General features: G+C 46.8%; 1 protein-coding gene across 4 annotated transcripts in view; it reads left to right on the top strand.

The window, feature by feature from the left end:
* The window catches only part of LOC141065418 (uncharacterized), a 289,170-nt gene that overhangs the window by 73,483 nt on the left and 198,649 nt on the right, over positions 1-17,038 (top strand). For 3 of the 4 annotated variants that reach the window (XM_073557899.1, XM_073557896.1, XM_073557897.1), the window contains exon 3: positions 14,431-14,607. The exons of the other annotated variant lie outside the window; for it this stretch is intronic. In XM_073557899.1, coding sequence (XP_073414000.1) covers positions 14,431-14,607 — 177 coding nt within the window. The remainder of the gene's footprint in view (positions 1-14,430; positions 14,608-17,038) is intronic. 4 annotated transcript variants of the gene reach the window in all.

The following is a 17,038-nucleotide window of genomic DNA, read 5'->3' as shown; positions in this document are numbered from 1 at the left end:
CTATATCTAGTCTCACCCTGCCACAACCTCCCAGTCTAGGACCAAGAGCTAAGAGATCTCGATGGGAGGTAGAGCTAAATTCGGACGAAGAGCCCCAGTTTCCGGGTTCAGACCAGGAAGAAGAAGGTGAATTAGTGATGGAAAATCCTGAATGGGGCTGAAGATATTTATTTGCCTCTGAGGATATCGACGACCTAGTCCAGGCAATCAGAAATATGATGCAGGTGGAGGAGGTCAGACAGTCCAATTATAGAGGCCAGAAGAAGTCCAGCAGAGGAACCTACCACAATGGAAGGAAAAGTAAGGGATCCCTATTTGGGTCAGGTTCAAGATCAAGGAGGCAATGACGCCAACCTAGTTGGGGGCGATTCAGGCAGTTCGTGGGAAATTGGCACCAGATTACCCAGGACCATTGGGTGTTGAGAACCATTGCGGAAGGTTCATGCAATAGAGTTTGTAGCGCTTCCTCCTGAAAGGTTTATTGCTTCCCGTACCTTGTCTGCAAATTCACTTATGGTAGCAGATATAAGAGAGCTTGTCGACATAGTTGTTGTAATTCCTGTCCCCCTGTCAGCATTATTCACCATCATAAAGCCATCAGGCGAATCTCGCACCATAATAAATCTAAAGCCCTTAAACTTCTGGGTAAAATGCAAAAGATTCAGGATGGATTCGATAAAATCTATGGTTCCCCTCATAGACAGGGGATGCATGTATGTATGTCACCTTGGATCTAAAAGTGCGTATTACAAGGTTCCAATACACCCTGCATCCCAGAAATTCTTGAGATTCGCAGTAAAGATCCAGAATCAAACCTGCCACTTTCTATTTCAGTGCCTTCCATTCGGCCTTGCCTCAGCTCCTCGGGTTTTTACCAAATTTGTGTCAAAGACTGAAGCCTATTTTAGGAACACGGGGATAATTATAGTGCCATATCTGGACGATTTCCTCCTGGTGGTGAATTCGGTGGAAGAGCTCCACAGGGAGTAGGCCATATCCACATTGGGGCACCTTGTATGGTTCCTCTATCAGCAGAAGTCGGACTTGGTGCTGAGAAACAGGAAAATTTTCCTGGGAGTGCTGTTGGATTCCAGACGCGGAACATCCTTCCTACCAAAAGGAAAACAGGAGACCGTGAGAAACAAAATCCGAGAGTTCCTGAGAAGTTGGGTTTTAATCAGGTCAGCGATGAAGATTCTAGGCCTCCTGACAGCTTGCATCCCCTGTGTCCGGTGGGCTCAGTTTCACTCGAGAGCTTTGCAGAGAGAAATTCTGTCCATGTGGGACTGGCGCCAGACATCACTCGACAGAAGAATGTCCTTGTCCCCTGTGGTGAGAAAATCGCTACTTTGGTGGACTTGGCTGGAAAATCTGCAATTGGGCATTCCTTGGATTTCCTCACCTTGCGAAGTGATCACTACGGATGCCAGCAAGGTGGGTTGGGGAGCGCACTTGGAGGAAATGATTCTTCAGGGCAGATGGCCAGCAGGAATCCAGTCCAAGTCGTCCAACGACAGGGAGCTCTACGCTGTGTGGAAAACCCTAAGGCGAAATCATTCGTGCCTAAAGGGACACCATGTCAAAATCTTTTCAGACAATGTAACAACAGTATCTTTCTTGCAGCACCAAGGAGGCCCCAGACACCGTGCTCGCCAGGATTTGGTGCACAGAATCTTTTCCTGGGCAGAGAAGACTGTCCTTTCGGTGGGAGCGGTTCATCTCGAGGGATCTGTTATGGACGTGGTTTGTGGAACCACTGTGCCACGGCTCGAGGAGAGCCTGGAGGGGCATGACTAAATGAGCACCAGATAATTCACTAGAGCCTCTGATGGTGAGGTTAGACTTGGCTCTCGATGCACGCCAGGTGCCACTCCAGGACAGACCAACGGACGCGCAGCAGCTGGAGCCAGTAGGACAGACTGGATGATACAGCAGGCAGAATTTGCACTAGACGGCAGCAGGCAGGAGCTGCACCAGAGGGCAGCAGGCACTGGTATGCAACCTTATGCAACTTAGACTGCAGAACACGATGGTCGCTCAGGCACCTCTCCAGTGGGGAGGAAGCAAAATATACATAATGCCTCTCAACCATTGGCTGGGGGGGAAATAGCAAGTGCATGCGCTGGCCCCTTAAGAGGGCGGGAGCGCGCGTGTGACCTAAGGACATGGCTGGAAGCTCTGCTGGGAGCATGCAGAGCATGGGGAAGGGGAGAACCGACCGCAGCGCGGGTGAGTGAAATGACACACCAGAGACCCTGCCTGTCAGAGCAGGGATCCGGCATGGTGCTAACAGGATCTCAAAATGTGGTATCCAATTACCTGAGCAGACAAAAGGTCTGGTCGACAGGATGGGAGCAAAACGAGGTGTTCCAACACTTCTGCCATATCTGGGGTACGCCTCAAATAGACCTATTGGCGACCAGAAAAAAACTCAAATGTCGCCAGATTCTACACCCTGAATCCCACGGACAATCCAGAAATAGTCGACTCATTGAGTCAGAGGTGGGACAGGTCTCTGTCCTATGCATTTTTCCCGATGGCTCTTATCCCAATGGTACTCAGGAAGATACAGGAGGATCAGGCGAAGGTTCTTTTGATTGCTCCGTATTGGCCAAAGAGAAGTTTATTCCCGCTGCTAAGAACTATGGCGTTAGAAGATCCTGTCATGCTTTCCTGGTGGGAAGATCTAATTCACCAGGGTCCAGTCCTCCATCAAAATCTGGAAAGACTTCACCTGTCAGACTGAATCCTGAGCGGAACATCCTAAGAGCTCATGGGCTATCGGACCAGGTTATTACCACGATGCAGGCTAGAAGGAAGCCAGTCACCCTTGGCAATATACAATAAAATCTGGAAAAGATTCTGTTTAGAAGGTGGCAGGCCCGATATTGTTCCCAGCAGGCCAGATATTCCAAGGATGGTAGATTTCCTCCAGGTGGGTTTTAATAAGGGTTTCAAGCCAAGTACTCGTAAAGTCTAGATATCAGCATTAAGTATTTTCTTTGATCATCCGTTTGCCACTCACCTGTAGGCAACAAGGTTTGTTGGAGCAATACAAAGGTTATGACCTACTATAAGGCGATTGGTGGCCCCTTGGGATTTAAATCTAGTCCTTAAAGTAATTTGTAAAGATCCTTATGTACCTGGATAAAATATGTCCATCTAAGATCGGACCATCAAAACAGCGTTTTTAGTGGCCATTACTACCGCAAAGAGGGTAAAAGATTCAGGCCCTGTACACTTGGGATCCGTATCTTCGGGGTTTTCCAAAATCTAATTTCCACCCTGCTAAGGTATTTGGTGACAGGGCTTGGAAACATTTTTATGGACATCTTTAAGGATAATCCAGTGCTGTGGTCTAAAATATTGGAGTTTTTACAAGAATGTTTAGAATTGGGGCTTTCAGTTAATACCCTTAATGTGTCAGCTCTCTGAGCTCCTTTCGACCATAAAACAGCTGATCACCCTTGTTTATCAAAACTGTAAGCAGGTCTTAGCCACTGGCTCTGCTTCGAGTCCTGCCATGGGACCTCAACTTAGTCCTGGATGCTCTGACAAGGCCCCCATTTGAGCCATTAGCATCAATTCCAATCAGGGTTCTAACTCTAAAGCTATATCCTCTTTCTAGCCTGTTATGATTGAGTCACCGAGGAGGAAAAAACAAAACACAAGCTCAGCCCAGAAAATCAGAGCGGTTGGAAACTAGCGGATTGCAGACCCCTAATCCTATCACACAACTCGCAGTAGCCGTGGAGTGTTCCTACGGTGATCCTAGACACCTCGTCACAGCCGGAGATCTACATAAGCCTAAAGAAAGAAAAGGGAAAAACTGACTGCCCCAGAGCAGACCCCAAAGCAAAAGGCAGCCCCCAACATATAATGACGGTGAAGCAAGATGAAAACACTAACACAGATAGAAAGATAGGTTGAGCAAACGATGGCTCCCAAGCTAACTAAAAAGGACAGGATAGAAAAGCTGCTGTCTGCCATCTGAGAAAACCCTGCTAAAAAATATTACCAACACAACTGATAAGCAAAAAGGACCCTGAAGTCACTAGACTTCAAACCCTATATCAGCACTCAGAATATTCTGGAAGCAGAGCAAAAGAGAACACTGATCAAGGAAAAAGAATCCAGCACACCCCCGGCCAGGGATGGCTGAACTCCAAAAAACAAGGTAAACAAAACCAAAACTAATAAGTTCAATAGCAGAGCAAAAACTTATCTTTGGGAAGCAGGAATCAGACTGGTCTCCAAGAATCCAGCAGAGAAATCACCAGCGACTCAGAAGGGCGTCGGCTGCCTTATATCCAGTCAGAAGTTCCCGTTACCCAGTCACCATCCACCTGATCAGGTGTTTGGTAATCAGCCTCACTACCTTCCTTCACCAGAAGAGGGAGATCCTCGGACACAAAAGATGAATGAACAGATGAGCTCACAACAGTACCTCCCCCTTGAGGAGGGGTCACCGAACCCTCATCCAAGCCACCAGGCCGATCAGGATGAGCTCGATGAAAAGCACGCACCAATCTTTCGGCATGAATATCAGAGGCAGAGACCCAGGAATTATCCTCCTGACCATAACCCTTCCACTTAACTAAATACTGGAGTCTCCGTCTAGCCAGACGGGAATCCAGTATCTTCTCTACCTCATATTCCATGTTACCTCCAACCAACACAGGGTCAGGAGGTGCCGCCATAGGAACCACTGGTTCAACAAATCTCTTCAACAAGGACTTATGAAACACATTATGAATCTTAAATGTGACAGGAAGAGCCAACCGAAAAGAGACCGGATTAATAATCTCCAAAATCTTGTAAGGTCCAATAAATCTAGGTTTAAACTTTGGAGAAGCCACTTTCATAGAGATATTCTTTGATGACAACCAGACCATATCACCCACCTTAAACCGGGGACCAATGGTCCTATGCCGGTTAGAAAACCACTGGGCCTTTTCCTGGGAAAGAGACAACTTATCCACCACTTGGTCCCAAATCTGCTGCATTCTTTCCACCACAGTGTCAACCCCTGGACAGGCAGAAGACTCCACCTGCCCTGAAGAAAATCGAGGATGAAACCCAAAGTTACAGAAAAAGGGTGACATCAAAGTGGCAGAACTGGCTCTATTATTTAAAGCAAATTCGGCCAAGGGCAAAAATGAGACCCAATCATCCTGATCAGCAGATATAAAACATCTCAAATAAGCCTCCAAAGTCTGGTTTGTTCTCTTTGTCTGCCCATTGGTCTGAGGGGGAAATGCAGAGGAGAAGGACAACTGAATTCCCAACTTGGAACAAAAGGTCCTCCAGAATCTAGAGACAAACTGAACTCCTCTGTCCGATACAATGTTCTCAGGAATCCCGTGCAAGCGAACCACCTGTTGCAAAAACAAGGGCACCAACTCTGAGAAAGATGGCAACTTAGGGAGTGGTACAAGATGGACCATCTTAGAGAATCTATCACAAATCACCCAGATAACAGTCATCCTCTGAGAGACAGGCAGATCAGAAATAAAATCCATTGAAATATGGGTCCATGGCCTCCTGGGTACCGGCAAAGGCATCAACAACCCACTAGAACGAGAACAAGGCTTAGATTGGGAGCAAGTCCCACAGGAGTGCACAAAATTTCTGACATCACGAGACAAGGCAGGCCACCAAAAAGACCGACTCACCAAATCTCTAGTACCAAAAATACCTGGATGACCAGCCAACGCGGAGCAATGAACCTCAGACATCACTTTCCTCCTCCACTGGTCAGGAACATACAACCTACCACTGGGACAACGCTCAGGCTTATCCTCCTGAAACTTCTCCAGAACTCGTCTCAAATCAGGCGAGATGGCAGAAAGAACCACACCCTCACCTAAGATGGTAGCAGGCTTGGACACAATAGGAGAATCGGACAAAAAACTCCTAGAGAGGGCATCAGCCTTAACGTTCTTAGTGCCCGGGAGAAAGGAGACCACAAAATCAAAACGTGTGAAAAACAAGGCCCACCTGGCCTGTCTCGGATTCAAGCATTTAGCCGACTCAAGGTAGATCAAATTCTTGTGGTCAGTGAGGACCACAACTTGATGTCTAGCTCCCTCCAACCAATGTCTCCACTCCTCAAATTCCCACTTCATGGCCAACAGTTCTCGATTCCCCACATCATAGTTGCGTTCCGAAGGAGAGAACTTTCGGGAAAAGAAGGCACGGGGGTTCATTTTAGATGTTACAGGATCTTTTTGGGACAAAACAGCTCCTGCACCAGTCTCTGAAGCATCCACCTCCACCTGAAATGGAAGTGAGACATCGGGTTGTCGCAAAACCGGAGAAGAAGTGAACCTCCGCTTCAGCTCCTGAAAAGAAGAAACAGCCTCTGGAGACCAATTCAGCAAATCAGCGCCCTTCTTTGTCAAATCAGTCAATGGTTTGGCAATAACAGAAAAATTGGCTATAAACTTACGATAAAAATTAGCAAAACCCAAAAACTTCTGGAGAGCCTTCAAAGAAGTGGGCTGCACCCAATCATAAATGGCCTGTACCTTGGCCGGGTCCATTTCAATAGTTGATGGAGACAAAATAAATCCCAAGAATGAAATCCTCTGTACACCAAAAAGACATTTCGATCCCTTAACATACAGGGAGTTTTCCCTCAAAATCCGGAACACAGTCCGAACATGTTCCACATGAGAGTCCCAATCCCTGGAAAAGATCAAAATATCATCCAAATAGATGATCAGAAACTTATCCACAAAGTCCCGGAAAATATCATTCATGAAGCACTGGAAGACAGAAGGGGCGTTAGTGAGCCCAAAAGGCATCACCAGGTACTCAAAATGTCCCTCCGGAGTATTAAACGCTGTCTTCCATTCATCCCCATGCTTAATGCGAATAAGATTATACGCCCCCCTGAGGTCAAGCTTGGTAAACCAGCAAGCACCTTCAACTCTAGAAAATAGGTCAGAAATCAGGGGTAACGGATACTGATATTTAACAGTAATTTTGTTAAGAGAGCGATAGTCAATACAGGGCCTTAATGAACCATCCTTCTTGGCCACAAAAAAAACCCAGTACCCAAGGGTGAAGAGGATGGTCTAATGTGACCCTTCTCCAACGACTCCTTAATATAAGAACACATAGCCTCATGTTCGGGTACAGATAAATTAAAAAGTCGACCCTTGGGAAATTTACACCCCGGACTCAGCTCAATTGCACAGTCATAACTCCTATGAGGAGGCAAAGATGCAGACTTACTCTCACTAAACACATCATAAAAATCAGCCAAATAGTCAGGAACCTCATGCGACTGGGGAGAGGTGGAGAAAACAGGAGTGTCACTAAGAACACACCGACAACCCCAACTCACCACAGACACAGATTTCCAATCCAAAACTTGATTATGGATTTGCAACCAGGGGAACCCCAGCACGATGGTATTATGCAACACCAAAAATCTGCAATTTTCTTGATGGTCTGGGGCGACCCGCATTACCACCTGGGTCCAAAACTGAGGTTTATTCTTCGCCAAAGGAGTAGCATCAATCCCCCTCAAAGGGATAGGCGTCCGCAGGGGTGTCATAGGGAAACCACAACGTCTAGCAAAATCTAAATCCATTAGGTTCAAGGCTGCTCCTTAATCCACATAGGCTTTAGCAGAAAATTTGGACAGGGAGCAGATCAGAGTAATTGCCAGAAGAAACTTGGGTTGTACACCACCTACAGCAAATGTGTGTGCAAAACGTTTCTCTCGTTTAGGTCAGACAGAAATAATATGAGAGGCATCTCCACAGAAAAAACACAGCTTATTACGCCTTCTGAACTCCCGATGTTGCGCCCTAGACAAAACTCTATCACATTGCATAGGTTCAGACATTTGTTCAACAGGTGGCAGCATTTCCCGTATAATTTTACGTTCACGTAAACGCCGATCAACCTGATTGGCTAATGACATAGAATCGTCAAGACCAGAGGGAACAGAAAATCCCACCATAGTATCTTTTACGGTTTCTGACAAACCCTTCCAAAAGAGAGCTCCCAAGGCACCATCATTCCAAGTGGTGAGGACCGCCCACTTTCGGAATTTTTGACAGTACAGTTCTGCAGAATCCTGACCCTGGCTCAATGCCAACAGGGTCTTTTCAGCTTGATCAATCGCATTAGGTTCATCATACAACAACCCCAAGGCCTGAAGATATGCATCCACATTAGTTAGAATAGGATCAGCTGGTACTAAAGAAAACGCCCTATCCTGGTGATCGCCGCGCAGCAAGGAGATGACAATTTTAACCTGCTGCGCAGAACTCCCCGTTGAGTTAGGCTTCAAGGCAAGAAATAATTTACAATTATGCTTAAAATTCAAAAATTTAGACCGATCCCCAAAAAACACATCAGGAGTGGGGATTTTTGGTTCAGCAGCGTGTGAACGAGCAAGATAAGCGGAAATTCCCCGCATCTCAACAGCAAGCTGCTCCACACGATCAGACAATTGCTTAAACTCCATCAGAAAAAAAAAATATTCCTCCTACGGCCTCAGAGAAAAAGAGGAAAAAATATACACAAAAAAAAAATTCTGACACTTTTTTTTTTTTTTTTTTTAAACAATTCCTTCCTGCTTTTGAGTACCCTATAATCTGCGGTATGGCTGGTGATTCTGTTATGATTGAGTCACCGAGGAGGAAAAACAAAACACAAGCTCAGCCCAGAAAATCAGAGAGGTTGGAAACTAGCGGATTGCAGACCCCTAATCCTATCACACAACTAGCAGTAGCCGTGGAGTGTTGTTACGGTGATCCTAGACACCTCATCAGAGCCTGAGATCTACATAAGCCTAAAGAGAGAAAAGGGAAAAACTGACAGCCCCAGAGCAGACCCCAAAGCAAAAGGCAGCCCCCAACATATAATGACGGTGAAGCAAGATGAAAACACTAACACAGATAGAAAGATAGGTTGAGCAAACGATGGGGCCCAAGCTAACTAAAAAGGACAGGATTGAAAAGCTGCTGTCTGCCATCTGAGAAAACCCTGCTAAAAAATATTACCAACACAACTGATAAGCAAAAAGGATCCTGAAGGTCACTAGACATCAAACCCTATATCAGCACTCAGAATATTCTGGAAGCACAGCAAAAGAGAGCACTGATCAAGGAAAAAGAATCCAGCACACCCCCGGCCAGGGATGGCTGAACTCCAAAAAACAAGGTAAACAAAACCAAAACTAATAAGTTCAATAGCAGAGCAAAAACTTATCTTTGGGAAGCAGGAGTCAGACTGGTCTCCAAGAATCCAGCAGAGAAATCACCAGCGACTCAGAAGGGCTTTGGCTGCCTTATATCCAGTCAAAAGTTCCCGTTACCCAGTCACCATCCACCTGATCAGGTGTTTGGTAATCAGCCTCACTACCTTCCTTCACCAGAAGAGGGAGATCCTCGGACACAAAAGATGAATGAACAGATAAGCTCACAACAATAGCCCTTACATTGGCTATAAGAATGCAGAAGTTACAAGCCCTATCAGTAAACCAGCTGTTGACTAAAGCTCTTCCTAATAGGCTGGGCCAGGTCTAATGATTACCCTTACTCCCTATGGTATCCTCTACCTATCATAGTTCTTAGGAGATTGTGTTGCCTACCCTTTTGTAATGACCCTAAGAATGTGAAGATTAAGCTCCGTTCTTTAGATGTTAGAAGGTGTTTAATTCATTAAATTGATTCTATGGCTAATTAGAAAAATCATACTTTTCTATTTGCTTTCTTTCAGGGTCCCTACAAAGGTCAGGCAGCAGAAAAAGGGTCTTAGCAAGAGGGGTTAAAGTGGCAATTTTATTGTCTTATACTTCAGGTGGTGATGGACCTCACGAAAATGTAAATGCTAACTCTACTAGCGCTGTATCTACCTCATGGACAGAAAGAGTCGATGCCGCTCTTGAGCAGATCTATAGAGCAACTACTTGGTTTTTACCCTTTACCTTTTTTAAAAAAAAACCCCAACTACTTACCGATACTTTGATTTTCCAGAACCCAAGACAGCATCCTTCCTTATTCCCTCCCTTTTATGGTTCTGTGGTTTTTTTCTCCTTTCATCTTATTCACTGGGTGTATCCGGAAAAAAGGAGATTAGTAGAAAAGTGTAATTAATTTTGCTTTGCTTACTTGTACATGCGTATTTTTTTTTCCACCTCATTAACTACATAGTATACCTCTCATGCCCTGTAAACCACTGAAGTGTGTGGAGATGCTCCGCCTTTTAAAGCTGTAGGTGTCCTGTCCTAGGAATGGCTGCTTGTAAGGTACTCCTGGGGTGGACCCACTAGACCGTGGCAACGAACCTCCCGAGGGCGAGCTGACCAGGTGGACCACCCCCTATACAGGGAGTGTATGGGGCAAGCCCGCGGGTAACTATCACCACGGCAGCTGGTACCCAGGGAACGTTTCAGCGGACAGACAGGTAGATCCGGATTGGAGACACAGGACAGACGGGCACGGCTTGGCGGCACAGAAGAGACGGGCACGGCTAGGAGACACAGGAGAGACGGCACGGCTTGGAGACAAAGGAGTGACGGGCAAGGCTTGGAGACACAGAAGTGGCTGGAGCGGCTTGGAGACACTGAAGTGACGGGCACGGCTTGGAGACACTGAAGTGACGGGCACGGCTTGGAGACACTGAAGTGACGGGCACGGCTTGGAGACACTGAGCCTAGGAGAGAGAACAAGGAGGAATGAGTAACGGAAGGTCAGGAGACAGGGAAGCACAAGGAGAGCGGGCCAGAGTCACTAGCAAGGTCTAGTGATAGTCAGGCATCGCCCGCAGGAGGAGGCGGCCTGAAATAGGGAAGTGGGAGGCCTTCCGGTTCGTGACCTCCAGTTGGAGGAGGAGGCGCGCGTCCTCAGGAGGAGGAGAGCGCGCGCCCGGCCATAGAGTGGACGCGCGCCCGCCGAGGAGGAGGAGCGGGGGCGCGCACCTGGCGCGATCCAGAGGGCCGGACGGAGACGGTCGCCGGCCGAGGAAGGATGGCCGGGAGAGACCGCGCCGTGGCCCGCAGCAGCCGGCGCCGAAGCGAGGAGGCCACCGGCGAGCGGGTGAGCTGGGGCCGGGGGGAGGTAAGGGAAGGAGTGCGCGGCAGCCGCCGCGTGACACTGCTCTCGCTATGGTACTGTTGTTCTGGGTTCCAGAAAAACAAATGACCAGTAAGTAATGAACATTCTGCAACAATTATTCATTGTGTGAAATAACACAATTAAATTCTAGTTTCTACTTATACATAGTAATAAGGTAATATATTATAGACAAGTAGGCCTTTTATTTTTTCTTACATTTTATTAAAACTTACTTTTTCATATATTTATTTTGTCTCCCTAGAGTACTTGAACATGGCATCTCAATTGTACAATACTTCTGTATTAAAATGGCATTAACATTTTATGTACACTTTTACAAACTTGCTCGACCCTTTCTCTGTATGGCTGCCTCTGTCGTCAGGGACCACCCTGAGTCGGCGCGGTTGTCAGTGCCTGGTGGTGCACTTGTGCTCAGTCTGTCCATCAATATGTGAGAGTTCTGTTCTGCTGGGGCCACATGGGTCGTACCTGGCATCATGCTGTATTATTAATGCTTGCTGATTGGCCAACGGCTATGGCTGGTCAGCAGACTAATTGAAGAGCTGGTGCCCTATTTAACCACTTCAAGAAAAGGCCATTTACTCCCTTGCTCACCAGGCACATTTTGTGTTTTTTTTCATGCATGTGAGTTGAAAAGCATTTATTCAAATAATTTTTTATTTTTTTTCGTGATACTTGAGGCCTAATTTTTATGTTTTCCTAAATCAGTGGGAAAATAAAGGAAATGCGTGTCTATTTCTACATTTTTATTTTATGGCCACAAAAGACCATTGGAATATATTGTTATATTTATTGTCCTGTCCGTGACAATTCTTTTTATATATTGGACACGTTTTGTTTGTTTTTCCCTCCCTGTTGGATCTGGTAACAGTGATTCGACTTTCCATTTTTTTCACACATTGTGATTCCCCCATAAAGTAATATAAGACCTTTGGGCGGCATTTCAATGCTTAAAGGACACCAGTCATGTCCGATAACGGTATTAACCTGCAGTTATAATTTTCCTGGACGACCTATAGTTTGATAAGGAAATGGCAAGTCTATAACTCGAGCAAGTGCTTATAAGGAGGCAAGTGCATTGCATGTTACCCAGCTTGTTTCCTTCAAACCCCCCTCCCTATAATAAATGGAGGATTTCCAGCTTTTCTACAAATGACATTTGCCCCTTGATGCTCCGGGTCACGGTATATAAAACGACCCAACGGGCGGTTCGGTTAGCAGGCGGCGCAACACACATACAACAGGGTTGAAAAGGGGAGAGGAAGGCCCTACCAATAGGGAAAAGAAGGAAGGTACACCCCTGAGCTCAAACCTGAGCCTGTCCCTTCACTCCCCTAATGCCTTAAGTAGGTCCTTCCCCCCCCACTGCCATCAGGAACCTCGTCCCACGCTGTCACCTCACACTGTCCTGGCTAGTGCACTGGCCGGCGAGGGGTGCTAACCTCACCACTGCAGATAGTATCACACAGGGGATAGTGACAAACAAAAAATTGGCAATGAGTAAGCACAGCACTTAGCTTCCAGACACCACTGCCCAGCTCCACACTGCAGATAGCACAGCAACAGGACTCCCAGCACCAGAAGTGGCTGACAACAGAGAGCTGCTACTGCAAGGCTGGTCTCCATAGAGAAACTATCACCAACAGTCAGCTGATGCATCAGATGACCTTTATAAAGAATGGTGGGAGAGGTCACCACCCACATCAGCTGACCAGCACCTCTGCAGATTGCCAGCGTGGGAAAACTGACATTGACCCCCGCTGGTACTGAAAGGAAAAGCAACATTAAAGACAGTGGAACCAGAGCTGCCACGATTCCAAAAATGGATCGGGACACTCCGGCTCACTAGGCCGATGTGTCAGGGATGATCCTCTGCAGTCCCACTGATGCTCTCCTTCTGAGTCCGTGATGCTCCTGAGCTGTGATAAACTTCACAGATATTCTGACCCTTTGTGCAGCGTGAAGTATGTGAATGGCAGATGAATCCTTATGTGTTTTTCGTTATATAATTTCCCTTCTGTTTTCTGATTTTCTCTTCGGTTTCGTCCTTGTGATTTTGTTCCAGCTGTATGACGATCAACGTGCCAACTCCCTGAATCTACTAGTGGCTTGTTCAGAGACCCAAGCCAGGGGCCTTCATAGCAATATAGAAATGAAAGGCTGAAAATCAAAATATTCCCTGTGGCCTGCCACGCAGTGACTAGTGCCAAGACGGCCATGTAGGCCTCACTAAGAAATGCCAGAATTCCATGTACAGCTGTAACACTGGCTGCATATTAGACCCTTCTTCAGTCTTCTGTACATGTCAGACCTAGTGGATATTGCTCGGCTCCGGTTGCCATCGCAGCTCTTTGGCACCTAATGATCATGGTTGTATTTTGCTCCATGCCTCTCTAATCATCTGGCAGAGCTGGTATCTCTGGGCCTAAACTGCAAGGATCTGAAGGACCTCAGTAGTTTCTGTAGTCACTTATGTGTTTTTATAAAATATTTCCATTCTTTTTAGTTTTTGTTGAAACCTTTTGATATCCGAAACTACCTGCTTCATGCCTCTAAATTCATGGTAAGGAAAACAAAACCCTCCAGTGATCACTTTCCTGGATCCACCCCCTATCTGGAGAGCTCAACCGGCAGAATCCAACTCCACCACAAGTAACAACGTAATGTCTCCTCCTAACTCCGTCATGTAATTCATATAGACAGGGATAATGTGTTCCTCCCATACAGTCCTGACATAAATATCATATAGTCCTGACCACCCGGACCCTCGAGAAGATCTGTACATCTAATGTTCAGTCGTGTACATTGATCTTCCTTTAGCAGAGAAAACACTTGCTCTTCTACTTTGTAGATTCCTTCTCATTGATATCCATCTTCATATTCTCTCCTGTTATTCATAGATCTTATTGATCCACAGAGATGAGCCAGGAGAAGCCTCTTATTGGCAAACTGCTTCCATTGTTGGTATATCTAACAGGATGTCTTTCAGAGGATCTGCATTTCTTCTTTGTAGTTGAACTCCATAGAATAGTCTGCCGTATCACTATTTGATTGTATCTTTCTATCTTCACCCTCACTGCTGTCTCCAGCACACTGCTGACAGAGCTGCCCAGACAGCACCACCACCAAACCACTGGCAGCAACTTTGTGTTGACTCTCGATCTCCAACTACCAGGGTCCTCGGACCTCCCAAACAGCGAGGAGTAAACCAGGTAGTCGGGGCCACATGAGCTCAACTATTGAGATGGATGGGCAGCTGCAGAGACAACACATAAACTGTCTTATGTTTCCTTATGTGTAATATTCATCATCATCTCTCCTTATACAGGATTACACAATAGAGAAGAAGACATCAGGTGACTGTGTGACTCCCATCATCCATCTCCATGTATCCGGAGGAGGGAGCAGCAATGAGAGCCCCATCACAGAAGCCCCACACTCCCCGATGCCTGAGAAGAAGATCCTAGATCTCACCACCGAGATCACAGAGCTGCTGACTGGAGAGGTGACTGCTGGGAGATTATACAGTGTACACTGGGGGATTCTGGGTGATGAGAGGAGACTGCTGGGAGATTATACAGTATACACTGGAGGATTCTGGGTGATGAGAGGAGACTGCTGGGAGATTATACAGTATACACTGGAGGATTCTGGGGGATGAGAGGAGACTGCTGGGAGATTATACAGTGTACACTGGGGGATTCTGGGTGATGAGAGGAGACTGCTGGGAGATTATACAGTATACACTGGAGGATTCTGGGTGATGAGAGGAGACTGCTGGGAGATTATACAGTATACACTGGAGGATTCTGGGTGATGAGAGGAGACTGCTGGGAGATTATACAGTGTACACTGGAGGATTCTGGGTGATGAGAGGAGACTGCTGGGAGATTATACAGTATACACTGGAGGATTCTGGGTGATGAGAGGAGACTGCTGGGAGATTATACAGTATACACTGGAGGATTCTGGGTGATGAGAGGAGACTGCTGGGAGATTATACAGTATACACTGGAGGATTCTGGGTGATGAGAGGAGACTGCTGGGAGATTATACAGTGTACACTGGAGGATTCTGGGTGATGAGAGGAGACTGCTGGGAGATTATACAGTGTACACTGGAGGATTCTGGGTGATGAGAGGAGACTGCTGGGAGATTATACAGTATACACTGGAGGATTCTGGGTGATGAGAGGAGACTGCTGGGAGATTATACAGTATACACTGGAGGATTCTGGGTGATGAGAGGAGACTGCTGGGAGATTATACAGTATACACTGGAGGATTCTGGGTGATGAGAGGAGACTGCTGGGAGATTATACAGTATACACTGGAGGATTCTGGGTGATGAGAGGAGACTGCTGGGAGATTATACAGTATACACTGGAGGATTCTGGGTGATGAGAGGAGACTGCTGGGAGATTATACAGTATACACTGGAGGATTCTGGGTGATGAGAGGAGACTGCTGGGAGATTATACAGTGTACACTGGAGGATTCTGGGTGATGAGAGGAGACTGCTGGGAGATTATACAGTATACACTGGAGGATTCTGGGTGATGAGAGGAGACTGCTGGGAGATTATACAGTGTACACTGGAGGATTCTGGGTGATGAGAGGAGACTGCTGGGAGATTATACAGTATACACTGGAGGATTCTGGGTGATGAGAGGAGACTGCTGGGAGATTATACAGTATACACTGGAGGATTCTGGGTGATGAGAGGAGACTGCTGGGAGATTATACAGTGTACACTGGAGGATTCTGGGTGATGATAGGAGACTGCTGGGAGATTATACAGTGTACACTGGAGGATTCTGGGTGATGAGAGGAGACTGCTGGGAGATTATACAGTATACACTGGAGGATTCTGGGTGATGAGAGGAGACTGCTGGGAGATTATACAGTATACACTGGAGGATTCTGGGTGATGAGAGGAGACTGCTGGGAGATTATACAGTATACACTGGAGGATTCTGGGTGATGAGAGGAGACTGCTGGGAGATTATACAGTGTACACTGGAGGATTCTGGGTGATGAGAGGAGACTGCTGGGAGATTATACAGTGTACACTGGAGGATTCTGGGTGATGAGAGGAGACTGCTGGGAGATTATACAGTGTACACTGGAGGATTCTGGGTGATGAGAGGAGACTGCTGGGAGATTATACAGTATACACTGGAGGATTCTGGGTGATGAGAGGAGACTGCTGGGAGATTATACAGTGTACACTGGAGGATTCTGGGTGATGAGAGGAGACTGCTGGGAGATTATACAGTATACACTGGAGGATTCTGGGTGATGACAGGAGACTGCTGGGAGATTATACAGTATACACTGGAGGATTCTGGGTGATGAGAGGAGACTGCTGGGAGATTATACAGTATACACTGGAGGATTCTGGGTGATGAGAGGAGACTGCTGGGAGATTATACAGTGTACACTGGAGGATTCTGGGTGAGGAGAGGAGACTGCTGGGAGATTATACAGTATACACTGGAGGATTCTGGGTGATGAGAGGAGACTGCTGGGAGATTATACAGTATACACTGGAGGATTCTGGGTTTTGAGAGGAGACTTCTGGGAGATTATACAGTACTAGATTATGGCCCGATGCAATCGCATCGGGAGGATGCGATAGCATCACACCTCTTGCCATGTTAACCCTCAGCACACACACTCCTCTCACCTTTCACCATCTCCACTCACTCTTTCACTCCACATACGACCCCTTCTCTCACTCCGTCTCTCATACTCACGCCGTCATGGCCGCTGCTCCACGATCCCCGACATCTTCTTCCGCCGGCGCCATCCTGGATCCAGACGTTGTCCACGCCGGCGACATGTTCTTGCGGCAACGCCATCTTGAGTATCGCGGGATTTCGCCGATCCAAAATAGCGTCGCCGCAGGAACACCTGTGAAATGCGCAGACGATG

This window comes from Dendrobates tinctorius, unplaced genomic scaffold (assembly GCF_039654945.1).
Source record: "Dendrobates tinctorius isolate UK_male_01 unplaced genomic scaffold, ASM3965494v1 ptg000251l, whole genome shotgun sequence".
NCBI classification, from domain to species: Eukaryota; Metazoa; Chordata; class Amphibia; order Anura; family Dendrobatidae; genus Dendrobates; species Dendrobates tinctorius.
Note: the sequence above shows the minus strand (reverse complement) of the source record. Positions and strands in the feature narration are given on the sequence as shown.